General features: G+C 33.4%; 1 protein-coding gene across 4 annotated transcripts in view; it reads left to right on the top strand.

Annotated features, from left to right (window-relative positions):
- The first annotated feature begins 4,334 nt into the window (after positions 1-4,334).
- Positions 4,335-27,247, top strand: part of TINAG (tubulointerstitial nephritis antigen) — a 71,479-nt gene continuing 48,566 nt past the window's right edge. The window contains exons 1-4 of one of the 4 annotated variants that reach the window (XM_039852874.1): positions 4,335-4,669; positions 11,806-11,869; positions 12,538-12,627; positions 17,454-17,568. In XM_039852874.1, the coding sequence (XP_039708808.1) occupies positions 4,540-4,669; positions 11,806-11,869; positions 12,538-12,627; positions 17,454-17,568 (399 nt within the window). In that variant the 5' untranslated portion in view covers positions 4,335-4,539. Of the gene's footprint in view, positions 4,895-11,805; positions 11,870-12,537; positions 12,628-17,453; positions 17,569-27,247 lie in introns of all 4 variants that reach the window. The other 3 variants (XM_039852872.1, XR_005650688.1, XM_039852873.1) reach the window with 3 other exon arrangements.

The following is a 27,247-nucleotide window of genomic DNA, read 5'->3' as shown; positions in this document are numbered from 1 at the left end:
GACACTGCACCTTATACTCAAAAGTTTTCTTTATGTGTCATTGAAATCCTTTATTATAAAATTTAAATTGACTAAGTGGAGTAGAAATAAGAAGGTGGCTTCAAATAATTACTTGATAGCCCAATATGTGAAGAAAGAGCATTTCATTTTCAGCAAATCTTCTCCCTGTCCTTTTCTTATAATCTTCACCAGTCTTTCTCAGTGCTCCCGAGACCATTCTGGATCTCCTGTCAAGGCGAAGGGATCAAGCCCCAAACTCTCAAAGGTAAGTTCACATTATTTAAGTTACCTCACCAAAGAGCACTTACTACCACAGTACACTTTTGCAAACTCTGTAATTCAAAGAAATAAATCTCTAGTGATAGAATTTAAGCCAATAAGATAAACTGTTTTCAGCAAGCCCACCTTCCTGTTATGTCTCTCTCTTTTTCTCTCTCTCCCTTTTTAAGTTTACATTTTGCCTATTTAAACTTCCAATTATAAACCTGATTAAAAATTCCAGTCTGGTTTATTTACGTAGCATCCAGCTAAAATCTTGTGTTAAAAAGTTGTTCGATTGGCTTCATTCCCTCCAAGGAAAAATCTTTAAGGCTGCTGATTTCCTCCATTGTTCTTTGTGCAATGGAGGTTGTAAAAATCACAAGAAGAGGGAATGTGGCACTTTTCGTCTCATCTAAACTGTCTCTCATCCAAGGAGAATGGTCAAATGGAAGAGGGTGTGGCATGGTGGACCCTAACCTTGGTAGTCATACATTCACTGCATCCAAAATTTTTGAGAGATCACCTCTAGTTTATGTGCACTGTTGTCATTAGTTAGTATCTCAAAGCAACTATTTGTTGGATGTCCATCTGATCAACCTTTATATAAATTCCAGTTGCAAGTAAATACGGTATTTTAATTTCTTTCTGATTTCTTGTTAATTAAAAATATTTTTTGTAAGATGTATAAATTTGGGTTTATCAACAGTGTTGTTATTGACACTTTGGCCAGAAAATTCTTTGTTGTGAGTTCTGACCTATGCATTCTAGGATGTTTAGCAGCATCCCTAGCCTCTATCCACTAAATGTTCATGTCACCTGTCTCTAGACTATGCTAACTGCTCCTGGTAGGCATAGTTACCTCCTATTGAAAAGCACCGGTCTAAAGAAATATGTTAGCAGTAACTCTTGTGTTGATATGTCATTTTCATTGTGAAATTCCTTTGCAGGGCTATAAAGCTTTTTTCAATTTAGAGAGGGTGAATTAAAATGAGATGTTACAATTGGTAGATAACATTTACCACATAGTGATAAGCTGCAGTATTGAACTGCAAAAAAAGTGAGTTGCAAACAAATAAGTTAGGGCACCACTGTCAGTCAATCTCTTCTGCCTATGGAACTCCCACTCTGACTTCAACATGAGGGCTATGCATGTGTGGACATCTGAAGTAACGCATCCAAGAGTATGGACAGTGGGATACTTATACATCAAGTCCTCTAGGCCTTGTGTAAAAGCTGCTTCTGGGTTACAGGGAGGGTGTTAATTCTTCAGCACGCTGGCTTGTTTTGCAGTGGGATAGGGGGAGGAGTGGGCTCTTATCAATAACTCACAAAGCTGGAATTTCAGTTAGCTTGTTCAAAAATGCTAAGGCTGGTGGGAATATTGGCAGGGCGACAACAGTATCTGCTACAATCCAATGAACAGACTGAAGGAATTGGATGAGAGAGAGGTTGAAGATGGATAGGAACCAAGAGAAGCGAAGGAATAAAATAAATGGTGGCAGACTAAAAATCATAAGTGGAAGAATTGTCTGAGAGCAGGATGACATCTCATCTTTTGAGACTAGAAGGAAGATGGGAAGGATGACTGCAAGCATAGATAAGTTTATGGGTTTGATGACAAGAAAGGGTGGGATTAACATTTGCTTCTTTGTTTTCTTGATAACTTCTGCGAGAAGGTCAAGAGAGTGATAACCTCTAGTAAGTTAGGAAAGCAAAGTTTGTAATAGCTACTGAGGGAAATGGGAAACAAGTATAAAAAATATAAGCAGTATTTAAGAGCTTAGTTGTGATAAATATCCAAAAATATGTAGTAGTGCCAATTCTGTGGGCTAATGGAGCATCTCCAATAGTATTCAGTAGATGTGGTACAGGGGCAGATGAAAATTGTAAATTCATTCATTAATTGAATAAATATTTACTGAATGCTTAATATGTGTCAGGCACTGAGTGCTGAAGATAGAACAATGAACAGAAATTACAAATAGACAAAGTTCTATGATTTTTAAAATCTTATATTCTGGAAAAGAAATACAGAAAATAAGTAAGATCAATAAAATTATAATGTATTAGTCAAAAGCATAGAAAATGGGGACAGGATTGTTGAAGTGGGTTATAATTTTAGATAGGGGATATGGGCACCACTTCTCTGAGAAGGTATTTGAAAGAATACTTCAAAGGGGTGAGATATGGAGCTATGCAAATATCTGGGACGCATGTTCCAAGTGAGGAAACAGCAACTACATAGGCTCTAAGATAGGCGTTTGCCTAGCATGTTGAGGAGTAGCAAGAAGGCTAGAGTAATTACTAGACCAATATGAGCAAGATGTAAAGTGGTTTAAATTGAGGTCAGAGAGGCAACAAGTTTGGAGGTCTACTTTGTATAAAGTCTTCTGGCCCATGGCTTTCAGGGTGATTTAGTACTAGAAGTTATGAGAGAAGATGAGGTATGAAGACCAGGGAGGGGAAAGATTGAGAATGTTAGTGAAAATATATTTTAAATGACCATTGGGAGGGAAGAAAGTGAGTCCCTGAGTATGCAGATAAATTGAGAGCAATATGGAGAATGGGAAGAGAATTAAGAGTGAATAAAAGCATAGAAGGCAAAGAAGGAAAGAGTTTCTAGGTGGATAGTACACTTATTAATGATAACTAACATTTATTTAGCTTGGGTGATATGCTAAATATTTTGTGTATTTCATTTAAATTTCCATCTGCCTGATACAATAGAAAGTTATTGTTCAAATTTTGTAGATGAGGAAATTGAGGCATAGAGTGACTATGCCATTTTCCCAAAGACATACTATAGTTAGTGATAAAACTAGGTTATGAACTCCATTAGTCTAACTCTTAGGCTTCTGTTCTTAAGAAAGCTGTTATACAGGCTAAATGCTGAAGAAGATTCATGTAAGATAAAGATGAATACAGGTTTATGGGAATTGGGTGTTAGGTCATTGGTGAAAGTAGATGGAAATATAGGCAGAACTTAGCAGTAATTTAGTGACTCAGTGCATGACAAGGAAGTGGAGGCAGCAGTTTTGGGGTTGGAGAGATGGAGATTTTGGAGAAATGCCAAGATAATGTAAAATTAAAACAAAAAAGATTAGGTGCCAGAAGAAAGTACAACAACGAAGTTAAAAGTGTGAGTTGAATAATTTCTGGAGCAAATTCAAGGAAGAAGTTTAAAGGGTTGGAATTATGAATTAGCCTTGAAGAGGAAGACCTCGTTTTATAGGAAAATAGTGAGGACCAGAGAAACAAATTATGAACCCTAGATCATAAAGCCAATTAAACAGTAGCTCAGGGAGCAGAGTCCAAGTTTTCTGATTGTCAAGACAAGTCTTTTCCACTAGGCCACCCAACCACCTTTGCTGAATCATCATCTGCTAGTTTCATACCCTCAATCCAAAGGGAGTTATTATAGTTAATGAATAAATACAGCACAGAAAATCTTACTGTAGATGCACAGCTCTACCGAAACACTAAGGACATTTTGACCTTTGAGATTCCTTCACGACTCCCACCCCTGGCAGCTCTTTAGCACGGCATATTGACTTTTCTTAATTATAAACTGCCTTTCAGATACTGCAGGTTTCTACCTTGATGTCAAGTAGGAACTCAGGTGGAGAGAACTGTCACCCTCTGGGAATTTCTAGCTGAATTAGGCTCCACTAAACCTTGACATCTGGTAGGTAATGCGTCTGGTAGGTAAATGGAGTACAGATGGTAAATAAAGCCCGTGTGTGACTGGGCATGACTTAGAGCAACTGTTACTGATATGAAAGAACCTAGCAGGCAAACTCATGACAGCCTGGATTTTAGTTGAAGTAGCTGAAGTAAACAATTGTGATTTTGACTTTTGAATTTTCTACACCTTGCCAGTGGTTATTGAAACCGTAATTTGGATCATATGTATGCCAAAGAGGTTTTTTATTTAATCTAGATTTTTTGGAGGCAGGCAATATTCAGTGTATTACCTATGCATAAGATTTTATGTATTTATTTTTATGGTGATGAACTTTTTTATGACATGAAATATAAATTTTTAACTTTGGGGGACCAACAACGGTCTATTTCTAACACTTACATTATCTTGGGAAAACATTTAAATTCCTGATTAATGTTTAACTTCAAGAAGTATACTCAGTTCAAGTAAAGGAGCAGTTTCAGGAATCAGGCAGAGTTGTCTTGATGATTAGAAATCAGACTCTGAGGAGAAGTCTCAAGAAGTTATATATTGGCTATAACAAGAAAGTGGGGGCCATACCAGACCTCTAGAGAATGTGGATCGGATATAAGATCTTAATTGTCTCTCACCTAATTACAGAAATCTGGGCGGAGAAACAGTATTTATCTCAAAGAGAAGTTGACCCAGGAGCTGATTTCACTAGGAATCACACCATTTTGGAAGGTACTCGATTCAAAAGAGCCATTTACAAAGGGCAATACTGTAGAAGTTTTGGTTGTTGTGAAGACAGAGATGACAGCTGTGTCACTCAGTTCTATGAAGTGAATGCACTGTGTTACTGTGATACATTCTGTGAAAGGGAAAATTCTGATTGCTGTCCTGATTACAAGTCATTTTGCCGTGGAGAGAAAGAATGGCTTCCTCACACAACACCTTGGTATACAGAAGGTAGGCTTTGGGAATGTGTTTAAGCATTATATTCGTTCATAACAAGATCTGTCAAACTTTCTCTTTTTTTCTTTCCTTCCTTCTTTCTTTCCTCTCTCTTTCTCTCCCAGCTCCTATCCTAGAGATCAAATTAAAAATGAATATTGCAATCACTAGAATAAATTTCTTTGGATTGTTAAAATGCTTTGGTTTAGATGCAGCATACCTGAATCATATAATCACCTTCAGGAAAGTTCTGGTGTGATGAGCATAAATGCTGGTCTGGATCCTGTTTCAAACACACAATTTATGTAAGAGTTACTTAAAACTCTTTCTTTCTTTTTTTGTCAAGTATATTGACAACAGGAATCTCAAGCCTTTTGAATGTAATCTCTTAGAGAATCTCATGAAAGTCACATGATCATCTGCAGATTCATGTAACATTTTACATAAATTCTACCTACAAGCATTAAAATCTGTGGTATTGTAATGCCATTAAAACCAGTACAAAAGCAAAATAAAGTCAGCCACCGGCCCTGCCTAACTAATAACAAATAGATTCTTCAGTGTATTTTTTGTTTTATTTTACTAATCAGAGATTTTTAAACTATTAGAAACAATGGAGGGCTTCACATGGAGTAATTGTAAAAGTGGATAAATACAAATAATTCATAAGGAGAATGATGTTATTTACTATATGTGTCTAATTATAGGAGAATGGCCATTTATTCTGAACAATCAAGATTTGCAACAAAACACAGAACAAAATTTTACTGCTACATTTATCTGAGGCCCTATTTTTCAGTCACCCAACATGTCAAATGTCCACAGCAGAAATGCAGGTTTAATCAGAGCATTGTCACACTACTGTAAACAGATTATAGTGACTAGAAATTACAGTTAGAAGACAGTAAATAAAGATTTGTATCCTTATTTAAAAATCAAGAGCTCATTTCAAAATCCAGATGGTGTTGCCTTCATTCTCAATAGTGTCATCTTGTTATAAAAATTGAGGAAATGCTTCTTCAAAACACATATGTATTATGATAAAATTTCCACAGAGTTGTCATTTATTCCAGGCCTTTGCCTTTATCAATAAGCAGCTCACAAACATTTATTTTGTTTCTAAAAAGTGGCAGATACTCTACTAGAAATGTCTAAACTAGTTGTTCATCAGAAATTATATACTGAATGTCTCCACTGTGCCAGGAATGGTATTTGGAGCTGGACAACAATTGAGGGAAAAAAATCAAGATACTGTTCCCACTGAAGTGACAGTCAAATTGGGGGATGTACGTATAAGATATTTAATGAATTCCCTATATGATTGCAAATTGTGATAAATTCTCTGAAGGAAACATTTAGGGTGCTGTGAGAAAGGGTATCAGAATATAACATTAATATGTAGAATAATATACAACTTTAACCTGGGGTAGGGCTGGTGAAGGAAGACATTTAAGCTGGGACTCAAGGAGTAGTAAAAAGTGATCTGACTGGAAGATCAGAAAGCTGTTGCAAATCTGAGACTGAAGAGCTTGGTGTGGTCCAGAAACTGGATGGAGGCCACGATTTCTGGACAGTGATTATTACTGGAGGGTTGGTGGTAACATGAGATGAGGTGAGAGGTGAGTAGAAATCAGGTTATGCCAGGTTTTTCAGGCTATATTAAGGATTTAGGATCTTATTCTGTTATGAGAACTCATTATAAGATTTAAATAGCAATAGGGTTGGCTTCATGGGTGTTGAGTTTAAATATTATGTATAAACTGCTTGCTTTTGATGTGTTAAAATGTATTTGAGCTTTTCTTGTTTGAGACATATAGCCTATTTAGAAAAGTAATTACTACTTCTTCAATGTTCATTTTTTCTTGAGAGCTAATTTGGAAACATGTTATAGGTAGAATTTATATAGGTATAATTTTTATTTCCTTCACTATGGAAGGAAGCAATTAATCATTTTATTTAGTAGCAAAAAGTTCACATTAGACTACATTTGTTCTCATGGAGGTAATTTTTTTTCTTTTGTTTTATCTTGCTTATGGGAGTATCTGGTTGAAAGAAGAGTCATACACAATATTAAAAATCATGCAAAAATTAACTAAAATGAAAAGACAGTGGTTCATTATTTATACTTTTTTTTTTGCATGTATAAAGTGACTTTCCTCTGAGATGTGAAGTTGTTCATTTACTGATGTAATAGATATTATTCTTTGGTTATTTGCTTTTTGTCCTGCAACCAGAGCTCTCTTTATTCGAGTGACTTAAAACTATTTACATGGATAAAACAAAATCACATCCCTTTTGTATAAAGTGGAAGTAGAGTGTATCTGTGTTTTTTTCACCCATCTTTGATGGTAACTCCCAGTAATCGAAGGATTTCAAATGTCAGATGCAGAAAAGAAGTGATAGCGTTTGAAATAGAACCAGAGTGGATTATCCAGACAGAATCTTTTGGTGTAGCAGATCTTAAGGAAAGAGTCTAGGATACCATCTACTGTGAACAGACGTAAACTAATTTGATTATGTACAACTCATGTTCACACTGGTAAAAGACTTACATAAGCTACTGACATGTTTGAATTAGATGAGGGTTATTTTTTTCTTCACAGCCTCTTTAATCACAGATACGTCACAGTCCAAGTTCTGCCATATGTACTGATAGTTACAAAAATATATATTGGTAAGGAGACATAAATCAATTCATACAACCTTTGTAAGTTTCATGAAATCTCAAGTCCCTGTCTTTTTAGATGTTCCCATGTTTACTTTGCATGAAAAATTTATTGGAGAGACATGTGATAATATTACAGAGGTAGGACTCTTACACTATAGTGGATATCAGGGAATGAGGAATTCTCCTACCAGTAGCTGGACACAGAACCTTTTGAAGATCAATTCTAGGACACCAGGTCTAAGAGTTAAAAGGCTATTGACTTTAAGAGATACATATACATTATGGAGTATAAGAATGGGATGAGACTTTAAAATATTTTATCTCATCTACATAAATTGAATGCTATTAATTTAACCAATAAGAGTTGATTACTTATATTCATTATACTGATTAACAAGCTACTAATTTTGCCAATGAAAGCCCATTTCTGACTTTCATTATACTGACACTCTAGTGTTTATCAAAAGATGGATTATAGAGGCACTTGTAGACGCCACCCTGGAATTTTGCCTTTCACAATGAATGCTATTAACCACTAATGGGATATGGAATCTTAATTAGAGCAAATAACTGCCTTCCCTAAAGTGAAGTTTAGTCCAGTACAGAATTTATAACACATTATAATAAAGTATTTTAAAATAAATTGTAGACATCTTATCATCTTTTCTCAAATCAATAAACTATTTCGCTCTTCGACTATTTTGTATTAGTGACTATTAAAGTTGCAAAATTCCCTTAAACAGTCATTACTCTTTTTTTGTTGTTGAGATGCTATAGGTGTAACCAATTGGATTAACTCACTCTGACATGCTTTATACATATTTTACTGAGAAAATAAAGCCACCAGAAATTTTCTCATCTCTGCAGCATAATTTTCAACCTACCTCCTTCTGAGTTACCGCTTACCTTGAGTCAGTTCTTCCCCTTGACCTCTGAATCCCATATTCTCTTGTCTTTTCAAGATCTTCACCATTACAATGGTCTCTTTCCCTTTCTTGTTTCTTCTCCTTCTCTTTCTCCCTCTCTCCTAAAGCATCATTTCCCCTCTTCCTCCTGGGTAAACTTTCAGTTTACAAAATGTGTTTTTATAGTTCTCAACTTTGAAAAAATCCTCCCTTGATTCCAGGTCCTTAACCAGCTACTATACCATTTTTTCCTTTCCTTTTATCTGAAGGAACTATTTTGCTTCCTGACTTCTAGGTCTCTCATCAACCTGTTCCTACAAAGTGTTGCTTCTCACTACTTCACTGACATTTTTCCTGGCAGGGGTATTGACCATTTAGTATTACTAAACACAATATCCATATCCAGATGTCTATTTTTTTTTTCCTTTTTTGACACTACTCTCGTACTACTCTACATGTTTGACCAGTTACATGAAATACTTTTTCTTCTTTTGCTTTCTAAGATTCTACCCCCTCCTGAATTTTCTACTTTCTCACAGACCACTCCTTTCCAGTTTTTTCTTCTGGATGTCCATTGACTGGAGTGTTTTAAGCTCAGTCCTGGACCTCTTTCTCTTACCTATACACGATCTCTTAAATGGACTTTTATTTAGTCTTAAGACTTTCAAAAAATATGTATATTGCTGTCTCTCAAACTTATGCTTTAGCCTTGATTTAACTCTGGATTTTCATAAACTAATCCACTTGACATTCTCCATTAGGATGGCTAACCTAGATTTAATCTAAATCTGAAATATGTAAAGCAGAATTCTTGATGTTCTTACCATAAGCCTATTCCTTATTTCTGTAAGAGCTTCATCGTCCCTCTATTGCTCAAGCCAAAATCCTAGTGAGACATCCTCGATTCCCCTTTTTCCTTATTCCTCAAGCTCAGTGCATGAGCAAGTCCGATTTGCTTTACCTCCAAATTATGTCCATCCACTTCTCTCATCCTCAGTACTAGGATTTGCATGAGCAAATCCTTTATTTTTCTGAGAACTCTACCCTAGCCCACACAACAGTAGTGATGTGGGCAGAGATTAAGGCAGAGCCATTTTGGGTAAGGTCTTATAAGCCACTGTAAGAAATTCGGGTTTATTCTAAATTGGATAGAGAATAACTTGAGAATTTTAAGCAGGAAATGATATAACGTGGATATAAAAACATTTCTCTAAATCCTGTGTAAGAAATGGGGGATGCATTGAGTTGAGTAGAGGTATAGGAAATAAATGGACTGTGTCTCTGAATTGTGTAGAAGCCAGTTCTCTACTTTGTCAGCACCTTGACCAGCCTTGGATCAACTGATTATGGTTTGTGTTCAAGTGAGATTGTAGTAAACACAGTTTTTTATAGTCAGCTCTGACTTAATATTAAGGAAAGATGACCAAGAAATGAAACTTTTGCTAATATTAATTTAGTACTAATTATTTTGGGTAAGCCTGGTGATAGCATTCTCTTGACTCCAAAACTGTTAGCTAGAATACAGGTCAGAGAAGAAAAAGTCTTTTATCCTTAAGACCTTTGTGATTTCTGTTCTGTTCCCTTTATCTATGTATCTATTATCTATGTTGGATACGCAAAATTCATGGGGATGATTAAAAATCAGCTTTGATTTGTCCCCACTCGCCCTTTAAAACTAGTTAGGGAAGTACTTCCCTTGACTTTGAATGAAAACCCAAATTGTTGCATGAATCTTCTATTGCTCCTAGGTAATAAAATGTTCTAGGGTCTCTTTAGGTTGCAAATGTAGTATAAGTTCATTTATTAAAAGTGTCTAGTCCTGAGTAGTAACGAAAAGTGTGAACCTGATTTAAAGTTGAATTTTCCCCTTCCCCTGAGTTTACTAGATTGAGAAGTTTGTGGTCCAGGAAGGAGGTGGATTTCATTCTTGTGCGGAATGTCAAAAATCCACGTGAGGTGATAGACACAAATACGTAGAGGTTTTAGATTTATGAAGCAAAATATTGGACTGTGAAAACATAATTCATGATGAAGAGAGGCAGTTGTGAAATGTTTCCTTTGAAAGAATTCTTTGAAAAATCAGAGGATAGCTAATTCCATAAGTTGCTTTTGTGACATTGTGCCTGATAGTTACACCAGGTCCCTTAGAATGCTTCCTAAATTAGTGTAGATTTTCCCCTATGATGAGTGACAAAAAAGTTAGAATTAATTTTGTTTAAATTGGAACAACTGATGTAATCTGTCAATTAAATGTTTCTGTCAAAAAAGTTTTCACATGACAAAGTAATGAATTTTGCTACTTTGCTAATTGGGCATGAATTTTAAATTTGTATAAGTTACATTTTTGAGAGGGAATTAATTTGTAACCAGGGTACTGTTTTCACAATATCTTACTGATGACTTTCATAATATGATGATTCACCATTGATCTCTTTTGAGTAGTTTATATAATCTGATTAACTAGTTAACAACTAGTATCAATTAATAGTTAAGAAACATTTGTGTTTGGAACACAAATGGCTACAATTTTATTCCTACTACAAATTTTTCTCCTGATCTAAATACTGAAGACAAAATAAAATTTATCTTTGTCAGGAGAATTCAATGAAATAGCTCCATATTTTGTCCAAAACTTTGAGCTCCTTCCTCTAGTTTTATGTAATTAGTCATATTCACTTGTGAGATTTGATTAGATTTTAACCCTTTTCTGGTTTAGAAAAAAAAAAGTGCAACTCGCTGTCAGCATTCATTTAACATCATGTGTAGGAATGCCACATTTTCAGTGATTGAACTACTAAAAGCAAAATTCTATAAACAGAATGATGTCATTTGTTTCCAAAGACTATCAATATACTAGAGCGATGCAAAAATAATAAAAGTGAGATATTTCATGGCAAATTTTGGGAGTATGGTTAAGACTGTAATCCACGAGTTATCTCGGGGTAAACACTGCAGCCACAAGCACCTCCAGTGAGTGTTCTCAGGGAAGACAGGAAATTGGTTAAAAATGAGAAATGACATATATTTATTCAAACATTGTTTTATTGCTTACCTACTTAAACACCTTATTTTTTGAGTGTGGTTAGTGATTAATTCCTTGGTAATCTAGTTTTCATGCTATACAGATCTTCTCTGTTGGAATATAATATACAGTTTAATGATAAAAGCTCATGGACTAAGCCCAAAAGAATTCAATGTAAAAACCTTGACACAAATCAGATGTGCATTTACATCAGATCTACACCACGTATTTTTGCATAATTGAAAAACTAAACACAATTTTAGGTTACTTGTGTTAACGTACTTTATTATTCGATTTAGAAATTTCATTTATTTACATGTTATATTGACAGGTTGCCTCAGAGATGGTCAACATTATGAAGAAGGATCAGTAGTTAAAGAAAACTGCAACTCCTGGTAATGAATTTAAATGACACAGAACTGAATTCTACTGTCTGTGTGTGTTCTTCAAATAAAAGGAACATCTGTGAAACAAAATGTATACTTAAATACAGATAGAATTATAAGTCAAAGTGTCACATATCCGTAGCTTTTTTATAAGCATATAAAATTTTAATGAATATTGAAAAATCTAATCTCGAATATGTTTTTATTGCTTGAGTTTGATGTTCATGACAGTGGGCCTTTATCATACAGCAGAACTGCATTAAATATGCCTCTTAATCATAAACATTCTGACATATTACAGGCAAATTGTGTGGGCGTGTGTGTTTTTAAACAAAGTAACTATATATAAAAACAGATTGCCTTAAAAGGATTATCCTGTAGACAGTTTCCTATTACAAATACATTGACTCTAAAGTCTAAATTGTCTTGTTTTTCAACTTTAATGAATGTATAGTCAATTTATTCTTTCCTTGGATTAGAAGATAAGAACATATTGAATTGTAGCTGATGCGTGTGTTATCATTTTTTTTTTTTTTTTTGCCAAAAATCAAATAGGCACATGGCTACCATTAATCAAAATATGGTTTATGTCTTAACAATGTACAACTCTGGTTACTAATTTTGTAAATGTACTCCATAAAGGCCAGGCCACTTTTTTAATTTTTATATCTTTGCAGCACATGCTCAGGTCAGCAGTGGAAATGTTCCCAGCATGTGTGCCTTGTTGAACCAGAATTAATTGACCATGTCAATAAAGGAGACTATGGGTGAGAGAAATTATGCTTTTTATGCTTTTTAGCACTTTCAGTTACTCCTCACATTTCAAACAATGTATTTCATTTCATTTACTTCTAAAAATAATCATTATTTCAAAAGAAAGAGTGGAAAAGAAATGGGAAGGGAGATAGAAAGACATGTAAAGTTGGAATGCACAGAGGGGAATATTAAAAAATTAAAATGCACCAAGAAGAAATATAGAACATGGTCTTAAGTTGTTCAGAAAGGAGCAGTATCATGGCCCGAGTGAGGAGAGTAGGGAAAGCTTTAGCATGGATAAGTATCAGGCAAATCAGAAAGTAGGCATAATTGATTTATTTATGTTTACCATCTTTCCCTCGGCTGCCGCCCTTACCCATCCAATCACATGCTCAGCTCTCCTGATGTAGAGTCTAGCCCCATGAGGGCAGTATTATATTTTGATTAACCTCCAATCAGCCCTTTTAGACAATTTCACTGTCATGGCTGATAGCCAGTTTCATTTACAGTTGAATCAGAAGACAGATTGAGACACTTTACTTTGCTAATAAACTAAAGATAGGGCTGAGTAGGAAATAACTGATGCTCTCCAACAGATTAAGAAATTAGGTGGCTTTTCCACTTATGATGAAGAAATTAAGATGTAGGTGCTAACACTGGCTTTCTTCACTGAACTGAAAGGAAAAGGGATAGGCTGTTTGGTGTCTGCCTCAGGATTCTTCACTGCCATTGATCAAATCTCTATAGAACCCTGATAAAATTTTCTACATTTTAGAAAATATTTCACATAAGATTTATTATCAAGCAACCATAAAAGCAAAATAATCCTGAAATGTATTTTTAAAAATTAGAAATATTATTTCATTCCACACATAAGACAAATGTTTCCCAGCACAATGGGGACACTGTATTTTAATGTACCCAGAGTCTTTTCTTGGAAGACATGAAGTCTAGAAAGTCACATTTGTTGACATTAATATTCTTAATTCTTCTGTGTGTGTCTCTGTGTGTGTGTGTGCATGAGTGAGTGTTTAATATTTTAGATGATAACAGATTTTTTAAGTATTTATAGGGAAAATCTATTATAATTTTCTGTAGCCGAGTGCTACTTAAATCATTAAAATAACATAAGAGTATGTGTCATCATGAGAAATTATCTTAATCACAAGCACAAACTTCCAAAAAGCCATAATCAGCAGCCTACCTTTCTACTGTCACAGAACCCATGAGAAACACAGTCTAAAGCAATGTGGTAAAAAAGCATATTTATGAGTACAGATGCTGTTAGGAAGCTGCTATCTTCCTTGAAAGAAAGAATTTTCTTTCCATCCTTTGTGTATTGTCATAGTACTCCAGGACTATTTAAGAAGCATTAGCTTTTCCTTTTAGTAGCAAACATAGATGACTTTAGGAGAATAAAAAGTGAAGTACAATTGGAGCAAAAGGAAACACAGACCAAAGAAAAAAAAAGTTAAGTAAAGGACACAGCCATGAAGAAAAAAACTGAAATTAATTATTGGGGAAAACGATGAGGGAGGAAGTTCTTGAATTTAAAAGAAATTTCTAATTCTCAGATATCTTCTGTTTTTCATGATCAAATTGTTTTCATATGTGAAAACAGAATCATATCATTCATTATTTAAGTGCTTTTTAAAATAGCCTACAAAGAAATAGATACAACTTTTGCTTTAAAATATATATTTCTCACATCTTGGTAGTGTTTTAGATTCAAGTCTTTATTCATTGTACATAACCTACTACAATGCTTATTTATTCCCTGTATTATTTTTAATGCAATCAAGTAATAGAAACAAAATATGTGTTTCTTTTGTGGCACTGCTAAAGATACAAATAAATAATTTCTGGCTTAAAGGAATTTACTATGTAGCTGAGGAGTCAATATGCCATACTTTGTAAAAGGATTTCTAAAGATAGGGCAATAAATAGGTGCCAAATTAGTGGCACAAGTAATAATCAGCAAGTTATTGGAACAAAGAGAGATAGATAACTATTTCAGTGATCTGATGCTGCACAACAAACCACTCCATAATTTAGCAGCTTCAAACCACAAGCTTTTCATTTGTTCACATCAGCAATTTAGGTGGACTTAGCTAAGGCTCTTTTGCTGGTTTCTCTTGGAGTTATTCATGTATCTACAGATACCTGGAGTCACCTGGGGCTGAATTGTCTAAGATGATCTCACTCCCATCTGGTGGTTGGTGCTGGTTGTTGGAGGGCCCACGTGTCTGCAGTAGGCGAGGCTTAGCTTCTTCACATAATGACGGTCTTCTAATAAGACATGAGTGGAAAATTGAAGAGTGTCTTTGAGGCCTAAGCTTAAACTTTGCACAGCATCAATTCTATTGCTTTCTATTGGGCAAAGCAAGTCACTAGGCCAGCCCACATCCAAAGGTTGGGAAAATAGACTCCATCTCTGGATGGAAAGAGCTACGAAAAATTTATGGCCATTTTTAATTTATCACTTCTCTAAACTTGATTTTTCTTATGATCTCAAAAATCCAGAATGTTGGCCTTGATTTTTCACTGGTGTTTCAAAATCAGCATACAACTAACTGAAAGGATTAACCTCTTTGATCTCTCCTTGGTTCCTGGCAGCCTCCTCCACATTGTCAACTAAGCCAGATAATTTTAAGTGTTTGTGTGTGTGTGTGTGTGGTTCTTCTTTCTTCTGTACTCTCAGACATTGAACTCATAATTTCCACACTCAAAGTTTCTTTTAAATATTTACTTCCTCTATTCCTTTGCTATATTCTAATGTACTTCTTCATCACATCTAGTTTGAAATGACCCAACTTTTCTCTGTTTCCAGACTAGCCAAACTCCAATCAATCCTTTATACTTTCATGGTTATCCTTCTAAAACAAAAGTTTGATTCTGCTGCTCATGTTCTTAAAATTTTCAGTGACACTCCATCATTTATAGAATAAAATGATACTAATTAGAATAAATAAAAATTTGACCCAAATGTTTTTTTACTGCCTCTTCTTCTGTACCTTCTTCCAGCTTCTGTCTCCCTAGCCCCTCTGATAGTTCAAGCATTTCATTTATCTGCTATTCCTTAAATGTGCTACTCAATTTCAAACCTGCATGCTTTGCTCCAGCGTTGCCTTTATTTAGAATAAATGCTCTCTTCTTTCACATCTGGCTACCAAACTCATTCTCATCCTTCCACACCTAGCATCAAAGTCACATCCTGCAAAAAACTATACCAAGTCCCTCAGGCAGAGTTATGTTTGAGTCCTTTAATCATACTTTGACCTTCTTATAATAAATGACACATACTGAAGTCATTTCTACTTCTGTAGTCTTTTTTAGGTATGAGCTCCTTGAAGATAAAGAAATTTATTTCAATGTTCCTAATGTTTATGAGGGAACATGACAAATTAAGAATGTTCAATAAATGCTAAATTGGATTAAAAAGGAAGTTATGAGTCCAGGTTAAAAGAGAATGGTATGAGATAGTACCTTTCACACTTTTTAGCATGTCTCATTAAAACATACATTTAACTTTGTGACCTAGTACATGTAAAGCTACACACACACACACACACACTATATACACACACACATATATAAACAGTACTTACCCTGATTATGTGCAATATCCTCTAGTATTTCCTATTGTTTCTCTTATATTCTATTTAGTTTTAAAAGTACTTATCCTTGCTAAGTGATTAATTAAATGACCCAAAATGTCTCTGATTTTGCCTAAGGCTGGGCCTGTTAATCTCTTAAATAATGCAGCAATATCTAGTATATTCAGAGGATTTGTTGTTGAAATTCCTTGGGTGATGGAGATTGCACTTTAAAATTATGGTCAAAATTGCTTAAGGTTTTATGAACTAACAAATCTTATAAAAGTATTAACTTGCTAGGCATATTATGAAAAATCGAGCTTTATCTTCAGTCATTCATATTAGCCTTTCACATTATAAACAATTTTGGTAATAAACACAACAGGATAAAGGTTAGATTTAAGTACTGAAAATATATTGCCCTCAATCTCTAGATAATTTAAACAATAATTAAATTACTTTCATTTTTCTCATTTTTCAACTCCTGTCATCTCTTAAGGAATTTTTGTTGTCCTCAAATTTCAATATTAGATTTTGAAAACAACCCTTTTTCCATGTGAGGGGACAAAATATGTCTCTGGAAAAATACACACTTTTAAAATCTAATTTTATGTCAATTAAACTTATATTGTTATTATTAATAACTAAGATTGAGCACTTAGCATAAATTAACTTCCCATGTGATAGAATATTTTAATATTTAAATAAAATAGTTCAATAAATTTCAATAAAATAATTAGCACTGATATAATCTTTTAAAGTATATTTTATTTTCAATTTTTCATACTTTTTTTACATGTTCAACTTCTATTCAGATCAAAATTATAAATGAAACTTATTACGTTATTCTACAACTAGATTTCTGTACATTCAAGCTTCTTTTTAAAATGCATTTAATATTTAAAAGAAACTGCACATATTGACCTTATTACCACTCAATCCATTCTGGCATGTAAAGATTTCATATTCTTAAATTTAGCATATATAATATAGCCTCAGTTTCCTCATATGAGTTATAAAAATAATTGAAATAGACCTCATTTAGAAAAAGCATCTCATATGCTTCACTGCTAGAGTAATCAATAATGCATCACTTATATAAACATCATCTAACTTGCAGTAATAGTTTCAATTTTGTGAGATTTGTTTCTGTATAAATTCAGAAATGTAAATGAACAGGTATTTATAGAGGTGATATAATGTAATCTGTACATATTTTTTCTTCTTTATTTGTAAGATAGATGGACAGCTCAGAACTACAGTCAGTTCTGGGGAATGACTTTAGAAGAAGGTTTCAAATATCGTCTTGGCACCTTGCCACCCAGCCCCATGCTTCTGAGTATGAATGAAGTAACAGTAAGTGTTTTCTCTGTTTGACTCATTAATGTGTGTGTTTGTATCGTTGTGTTCATATGTGTGTTTAAAGCGATTTTAAATAACTAAAATAGTGAGTTTTGAGTTTTCAAAGTTATAATTTTGTCATATAAATGAAAACCTTTCCAAATGATTATCATATCCCTCAAAATTTCAGGTAGACTGAAAGTTCAGTAATATCAGTTTATATATTAGATATAGTCTCCTATCTTCAAGAACAATTGTGTGTTCATTAACATTTCTAATGATTTCATAGAAATTCATGTTTCTACTCATTGGCTCTTCAGTGACACAATGCTTTAGAAACTCATTAGTTGTCCTATTTTTCTTTCTTGAAGTAAACACAATTATCTTCTAAATTCATCAAAATAGAGTTCTGATATCTCTTGGACTAACCATTATTACAGAAGAATACAATAAATGCTAGCAACTGCAGACATGTATGCTATGATGATTACTAAAGGTTTATCCTCAAAAATCCTAAAAATTTCCATTGAAAGAACATCTTCAAAATTTGCCTGATGGCCTGGCAAACTCCTTAAATAAATTGTTGTGTTTCCTAACACTCTTATGCTTTGCACTATTGTATTGGTTTTCCCTTTCCTTTTTAAGAGGTGTTATCATCTGATAATAGATATCTTTCATGAAGAGGCTTCTACACGTATAGTTATCACAGACCTCTAATTCATAGAGCTGCAGTTTTATCACCCGAGATATGTGGTGTCTCTCAGGTACACACTTTCCAGCTGAGATGTTGACTGTATTCAAGGCCCTTTAACAAATACCCAGGACAGGGCTATGCTCTCAGACTGCTGGAGTGCAGCCTCTTCACTCTGCAATGAAGATATCAGGTTTGGGCTGCCTGTAAGCTCTCAGCATTTCAAAGCAAGCGGGGCTGTTGTTTGCTCTTGGATAAATTCTAAATCCACAGGTTTCTCATTAAACATTTAATGTGCTTTGCTTTTGAGAGATGTAATCCCCTGAGTTAATCCAATTCAAATTCCAGCAGTAGGGCCTTCTAAATTATAACTAGTATCAGAAAAGATAATAATAGCTGCCATTTATTGAGTAGTTGTGTGTTAAGCATGCTTATAAGCACTTTCATACATCATTTCATCTAATTCCCACAGCAGCTTGATGTAGTGGGTACCATAATTATCCACATTTTAAAGACAAGAAAATTGCAATTGAGAGAGGTAAAGGCATTTTGAAATTGAGAGAAATGAAAAGCCACCACAGAATTACTTAAATTACAGAGCCAAGACATCTTAAAAAATCTGCCCCCGATATAGTCCCTAGAGTTTCAGCTTTGGCCCATTCAGTTTCAAAATAGCAAAAAGCCCTTTAATCTTTGAACCAGAGCAAATTTTATAAAATGATCAGTAGAGATGTATTTTTGGATCTTTTCTACAATCAGTATAATACAAAATATTTAGAGGTGTGGTTCAGATTCATGGATTTTAGTGACCTAACTGTATGATTAATTAGAAGAGTTATTTACATTTTTTTCTGGCTGTTTTCTTTTTTCTTTTTCTTTTTTTGCTTCATCTGGAATAAAAAAGAGGCAGAATTGTTTAAGAGAAGAATAAATTTATCTCTTTATAAGGATTGCTGTTTCTCTTGCTTTTATTGAGGGTCCTAGGTAGCCAAATACTCTTTTGGGTGTTTATATACATTTTCTCCAGATTATTTCTAACATTTTCTTTTTAAGTCTTAGTTTTTGCAACTTATAATATTTTATATTCTAGAGAAAATAAGAAAAATTTCTTTCTTAAGTTGCCACTTAAGAAATAGCATAGAAAAGGAAATCTAATTCTAAATCATCATTGGCTACTGGGATTTGTTTGCATAAAAGTCACTATGGTGATATTTAAATGAAAAACCTTGATGCTTAGTAATTTGAGAGAATTTAAATTACCTAATGCTATGAATTATTGTAATACAGTTACCAAGTATTTCCAGAAAAGCAATAAGGAAAGTTCAGCAGTAAGGTCTGTATGAGTTTGATTACCCATTTATGATGTAAGGCAAGGAAATAGCTCCTTGTTTCTAGGGCTTGAGGACCATGGGCCTTTTAAAGTTTCTAAGTGTTGGTCTCATCCTAATAAGAGATAAGATATAAGAAAATTAGAAATATAAATACTTCTAGGAAGAACATGAAGTTAATATGAACTGAAGTACACTGGTGGCTACAGGAAGAGCTATAAACTAGTTTAATTCTTTGCCTAGTAACTACATAGAAAGCATCCCAATTCATGATAATGCCTCTGAGTACATCAAAAATAAATTATCTTTTGTGAATATGCTTCTAGATTACTTCCTCCCACTTTTTCCTAATTTTTAAAATATTATTTTCAACATAGAATGGTTTATGTACAGTTAGAGTAGGCAGCTGACAACAATGATAATAATTGTGCTAAGAAACTCCATTGCATTCCCGCTCTAAAACATCTCCCTTGACCACATTACCTAAATGCAAGTTGTGTTTCACAAAATTCTCTATCCTGGGTGAAAAAGATGAGCCATGAGTCATCCTCACTTCCTGAGGAAGATTTTCTTTTCCCTGGTTGTTTTCCTGGCTTCATTACTTCCTTGGCTTAACTCACTATTCTCAGAATGTGTCTGCCAAAGATGAGTTAGAGAAATATCAATAGGCATTGTACAAAGAGTTCCATGATCATATAAATATGAAAAAAATGTTAATCTCTATGAATTAGTTTAATTCAAATGAACTTTTGTAGAGGAACAATGAGGAATAGAAATATGTTGATAGTGGAGGATTGGAAAAGGTAATTAAGAATTTTGAATGGCAGTCCTAAATGAGGGCAGACACAAGGAAATATAAACTTGTTGTTTTCTCTAGGTACAAGCATAGTGGATGAAAGGAAGTAAAAAATGGGAAAGAAAGAAGACTGAGAGGAACCCTGCCTAGCCCACATAGCTTCTCGTTGTACACAAAGGCTCCACTTCACCCACTTTAGTATTATGTCTAGTGTCAGGTCAACAAATGACAGCTAATCAGTTTATGCTTACCTTTTTCCCAAAGTATTATCTTGAGATTTTTCAAATTCATGCCTTGATTGTACAACTCTGTTCCAAATTGTTCTACACTAAAAATATTAAAAACGATTCAATGAATCGACCCTTCTCTGTCAGTCTATTGAAATGTTATATGTTGTATGAATAGACTCACAAAGGGACTGATTGGGAGCTGGCCTTCAGAAGAACTATAGCTCCCCACAAGAACTTTAAATTCTGCTCATTGTGTCTTTTGACATTTTATGATACAAAACAGGCTATGACATGGTTTAAACCTTATTTCAATATTTCTCAACATTTGTTCTATGGACCACTGATCTTGAAAGATTGCAAATAAAGGTATTCCATCAGTGGTCAAATAAGTTTGTGAAATGGTGCATTATATCTTTCTTCTGAAGATTTACACTATTCATTAGTTTATCAAACACATCGAGAATCCTTATTCCATTAACATTTTTTCATCCACTATTTCCTAAATTCATGAGATCAGAGAACCTTTTTGTTTGTTTGTTTATAATAATTGTTAATATTCCCCAGAATATGGCTCCACAAAGCATACTTTAGAAAATGCTAACTTAAGCTAAAATATTGAAATAACGGTGCTAGAGGGAGCAGAAGAACATTCAGGGATAAAATAGAATGTTCTCAGAGTATCAGAAAGAAAACAATGGAGACAACCAATTATAACTGTATGCAAAACTGACATTCACTGAGGTCCTCTTGAGCCAACAGAGATATCACAGTTGAAATCCGTTACTAGGCATGTGTAGGCAGCTGCATTTATCCATCTGGCACCATTCTGCATAGAGTGATAGACATGAGCTGCAGAGCTTGTGTGCTTGGGTCAACATGGCTCCTTCACTTATTTCCTCAGTTTCCTTCTCTGTGAAATAGTGATAGTGGTAGTACCTAGTTCATGAGGTTGTAAGAAGTGCATTAAGTGCTGAATGAGAAGTGCTTAGTATAGTTCTTTGACTATAGTAAAACATTAAAGAAATGCCATTATATAATATATAGAATTGTTCCTTCTCTCTCAGATTAACCTTGGGAGTATAGCAGTATTCTGCAAAAGGCCAGTTCTGTAAGGACTAAATTATCCAACTCTTCATCATTTGGAGTGTTTTATTTCATAAGAAAAGATATAGCTCTGGATTTATTGACTCTGATGGAGTTTACATATTTCTGGTGAACCTGAAAGTTCTACTATGTTGCGAAATCAAATCAAATCGTATCAAATCTAATCTAATCGACAACTCTACCTGATTGTTTTTCCAGACATACTATTCAAGTGCTTTTGAATTTGAGAAATAACTTCAAAAAACTTCACTGTGTTATATCCTATTATAAATATTGCAAATATTTGAAATGAAATATACTATTTTCAAACAGAAATGGAGAAATTGAGTTTATTTCTATACTCAACTCAGTTAAAATTTTTTAAAATAATTCTGTTGTTGTTGATTCCCCAAGGAAAACAAAGTTAACAAAAGCTGTTACAGATAAGTATTGCATCTAAGGTAAAGCTACTTGGAAACTATTAAAGCATTGAGAAGCCTGTAGCTGCACTATCTTATATGTTATGAGACTGATGTATGTAAAAATGTTCTAAATTTTTTTTGTCATCCTCACAGTTTACTAGTACATCTTTTCTCAGTCACTCAATATAAATGACTTTAGCATATTTTAGTTGGCATTACTAACAGAGGAAAAATAAGTTTTAATGGTTGTTGGAAGTTAGAGTAAAATAATATTTTATGTATTACACAATAACTTTTAAAACCATTAATCATCGAGGTGAAAAATGAAAATTTATTAAATAACCTGAATACTTTATCATTGTCTAACATACTGTATTTTATTGACTGGATTTATTTCTCTAGTCATTAGTTGTAATAGGAGGAATTTGTTTTTCTCTGTCTGAAATATATTTCAATGACAGCAAGAACTAAGGGATAAGAAGTACCTCTGGAAAAAATCAAAGTTAATTATTAATATGTCTAGATTTTACCCTTCATAGGTTATTGAAATTTTTGATTTGATTAGAAATAACCCTGCCCGAACAAGCATCTTCTATTTGATTCCAATAATGTTTGTCACCTGTGCAAACAGAAGCCTCCATAGAAACTAAAACGCTGACTAGAAAAGTAAAAAATACAGTTATGTATTTATGTTCTTTATATAATATTGAACAAAAATGACCATTTTTCCCATTAAATTGATATTTAGCTTTCACTTACATAACATAAAGCAAATGATGTCGGGTTTTTATAATAATTTTATAAAATACAGTAGGTGCCAATGATGCTGCAGAAGAGGGGCACAGCCAGATGTCATGGTGGAGCCTCTTTAAGTGTACATGTCCCTCAGCTCATCTCAGAACCTTCTCATCTGTGTAAGTAAAGATCCAGAGAAAGGATAGAATGCCAATTGTTCTTGCTGTCTCTGAATTTTAAGAGTTTTGAAATCCAAAGAGAACCAAAACGTTTGCCTCTGTCTTCTCAAGCCTTTGTCTTTTCTTTCCTTCCCTCAGAATGAAACCTCAAACCCTTCAGAGAACTTTAGAAATATACATCCAGCCTTACTCCTTATTCAGCTGAATCTGTGGCAGAATGAATGTCTTCTCTCTCAAATCATTTTCTGAGTTTACAGTTTTATTTTTCCATATTTAGTCACAGTCTGATCCATAACTCTGTGATATAATTGAACATGACTTGAACAGCACCGTGGGGATGAATTGATCATCACAAGACAAATCTTCGAAAAGAAATGTGAAAATTCATTTTCTCTCTGTCTATCAATAAATATTTGGGGCTATTAAGTGGATTCCTGAGGTGGTTTGGTGTGTTGATTTGCTGTACCTATTTCTGGCCTCCCCAAGCCTAGATCTATCTAGTCCATACCACAGTTTTCCCTAAAGTCTATTTCATGAAACACTAGTCCTTTATTCTGCTGCACAGTAAAAATAACATGAAATAAAATACTTTACATTGGGTCAAGAACATTTAAAATCATGAATATTACTTTCATTTCTTATAGCTGCACAAAACTTAGATAGTTTATTAAAAAATATTACAGTGAGGACAAAAATCTATTTAATTTTCAAAACCAGTGTTTCTCAGAACTATTTGATTAATTAACTCCTTTTGTAATTATGTATTATCATACTACATTATTGGTGTTCTAAGAAACTCATTTTAGGAAATATCATCAACTTCTAGATGCACATTTTCTTCATTTTTTTACCTCTGAAATTGGGATGATTTTTACAGTTGATATCCTGGGTTCAGTGAAATATAGTATTGCTCTAGCAGCTTTCCTGTCGATAATATGTGCCGTTTTAGTTATGATTTGACTCATCCAAGAGTGACAAATATCCAAAATAATAGTGACTTAAATAACATAGTAATCGATCTCTTATCAACAAATCTGGAGGTGAGTGGTCCTCTATTAAAATTGCACTTTGTGGCGTTGGCCTCCCAGCCTTCTTCCTTCTTGTTCCATTTTCCAGAGTCTTCATATTCAAGGCCTTCTAATGGTTTAAGAAGTCTGCTCCATGTCTATCTATAATACCCAAATTCCTGCCAGCAGTAAAAGAAAAAAAAAAAAAAAAGAGATCAATAAAAAGGAGTAAAAGTAAAGTGCCAGAAGTCTCTTAAGGAAAGTTCTCAGAAGCTTCCAGTGACACTTCTGTTTACATCCAATAGGTCAGCACTTAGTAATATAGCCACACGTAGTAGCCCAGGAGGTGCTAGGTAATGCAGTCATTTTTTTGAGCTTGCATTTATTGAGCTAAAATTGCTATTACTATGAATAAAGGGAAAGTCTATGAAAAAAGGAAGAACTGGAGAAGAACTAGCACTACCTGCTATAGCATGATCACTGAATATTGACATTTATGAGAAGTAGATCATTTAAAAATTACTCTATGAATACAAACTAGAGAAGTATCAAAGCATAATTCTTTCAGAGTTAAGGCATAAAGGCAAATATTGTTGAAGATGAAAAATTCATTTTGCCACTAGCAACAAGAAAATTAGCTCTTTCCTCTCCAATATCAAATAGTTTAGAAGAAATTTCTTGGTATTCATGGCCTTGTATTGTAAAGGTCAGACAGAATGATATTCTCTGTTGCCTTCCTTGATTCTCAGGTCACTCTGATTATCCAAATTTAACTAGGAGAAAGTGCAACTAGAGATAGAGGGAATGACTCATATAGTAGATATTGTGTAGATATGGGCTCATACTAAGAATGTCCAGAATGTTCAGAATTTGATTAGTTTATTCTAAGCTGCCCTGTAATTGTTTCCATTATTCTTTCAGAGGTTTTGATTGAATCTAATGCAGGCATTACTGTAAAAAAATTCTCATTTAATTCTTATATTTGTTCACAATATCTTTAATCTCTAATTTCCAAATGGAAATAATCAAAGTAAGGAGACTATTCCAATTTAACCTCAGATTTGACTACTGTTAATTTGGAAATATAATTAGATTATGACTAATTTTTTTCAATATTATAATTAAAAGAATTTAAAACACCCTAGGTAATAGTGTAAATCTTTTTAAAATATAAATTTTTAACTTTTTAAGCCACTATTTTGAAATTTCTATCACTCAGCTGATCTTCTTGATTCTTTTTCTTTGTTAAACTATGCTTTGGCAAAAAAAAAAATAAAAAAAAAGAAAAAAAAGTATTTATTAAAGCCAATTTCTAAAAGCTGTTATTCTGCAATGCTTATCTTTTTATTTATAAGCTCTTTAAAAACAGTCTACAAGGGACTATAGTAATTATGTAATCATGGGGTATAAAATTTGCCATGTTTATTATGTAAGGTTATTTAGTATGATAGGGCAAATAAAATTGCAAGATAATATATGCCCATTGAACCTCAAATTTTATGGGCTTGTTTTTAGAAAGAAAACATATTGAATAAGTGGTAGATCCAATACGTGAGCTTCATGAATTGAGCAGGGTTAGTGGGTTCATAAATCTGTTTTCAATAAAAAAGTTGTTTTACTTCTTCTTTCTCTATTGCTTTATCTTATTGAAAAGGATTAGCCATTTACATATATTTTTTGAATAAATCATAAAAGCAACAAATGCATACTGGTATTATAAATTAATTTTCCCGCAAAGGAAAAATTGTTATTTTTTCTTGAAATGAAATCTACTTCATTATTTTCTCCTCATTATTATTAGATATTTATTAAGTACTTCCCATGCACAAAGCTTTCAGGTGGTCTTTGGAATGTAGAAGTCAAATTCTAAATAACTCAATCTTTCTGAAATGTATTTGAAATACTAGTTTTATTTTTATTGCTTCAATAGTATGGAAGGGAAATATCCTTCCTATGGTATTAAATTGGAATTATAAAGTGAAAAAATAACAACTGATGCTCACTTTCTTTTTTGGAACTTGAGGCAACTTAGTATTATAAATGCTTAAAAGCACATTCCTAGACCACTAATAAATTTGAAAGATATGAGTAATGTATAAGAAATGTGTACAGTAGTCCCCCCTTATCGATGGGGGATAAGTTCCAAGACTCTGAATGTACTAAACCTTATATATGCTGTATTTTTTCATATACATATATGTATATATATATATGTATATATATATATATATACACACGTACCTGTGATAAAATTTAATTTATAAATTAGGCACAGTAAGAAATTAACAACAATAACTAATAATAAAATAGAACAATTTATAACAATTTATACTGTAATAAAAGTTATGTGAATGTGGTCTCTCTCGCCGACAACCTATCTGATAATTGAATTGGCTACTAAGTAACTAATGGATGGGGAGCAATACAACATAGATATACCAGACATAGATATATGTTGTGGGTGGAATGGAGTGTGATGGTGCAAGATTTTATCATGCTACTCAGACCAGTATACAATTTAAAACTTATGCATTATTTATTTCTGGAATTTTCCATTTGATATTTTTGGACCATGGTTGACTGTGGGTAACTAAAACCATAGAAAGCAAAACTGCAGATAAGGAGGAATGACTGTATTTCTGTCCCAGTTAGAAAGATCCCTTTGGAGAGTGAATCTATATCTCTGAAACTATTTACTCAGAGAAGTAAATTTATTCTGTTCCAATTATAATTTTTTATTGTGGTCAATCTAATGGCATAAGACTCTAAAAGCACCTAGATTTCTATTATACTGCTCTTCAAGTTATCGTTCAGGTACTCTACTCTGATTGATGTTTTCTGCATTTTTCTTCTATCATCTAAATAGCAGTGTTACTAGTAATGGACATCAGGATTTAATAACTTTTTTATCAGGTGATAATAGTTCTTTAAACAAAAATTGAATTCTATCATTCAATTTCAAATTTATAGATATTTTAGATGGTTACTTTTTCAAACAAACATGTACATCTGTATTTTCCTTTCGTCTTTAAAGCTATTATATACTTGTTGGAAGTAATTTTGTTTATAAGATGTTGGAGCAACAGCCTGACTTGTTCAATGCACAATCGTAAGACTTTAATAAATACAATTTTAGCTTTTATAGACATTTTACTTCTGCTGCAAAATATCCATGTATTTCTAATAAAGTGGAGGAAATAATAAATGTAGCATAGTGTTATGA

The sequence above is a fragment of the Pteropus medius genome, unplaced genomic scaffold (assembly GCF_902729225.1).
Source record: "Pteropus medius unplaced genomic scaffold, Ma_sr-lr_union100, whole genome shotgun sequence".
Lineage (NCBI taxonomy): Eukaryota > Metazoa > Chordata > Mammalia > Chiroptera > Pteropodidae > Pteropus > Pteropus medius.
The sequence above is the reverse complement of the archived record's forward strand: the minus strand, read 5'-3'. Positions and strand labels throughout refer to the sequence as shown.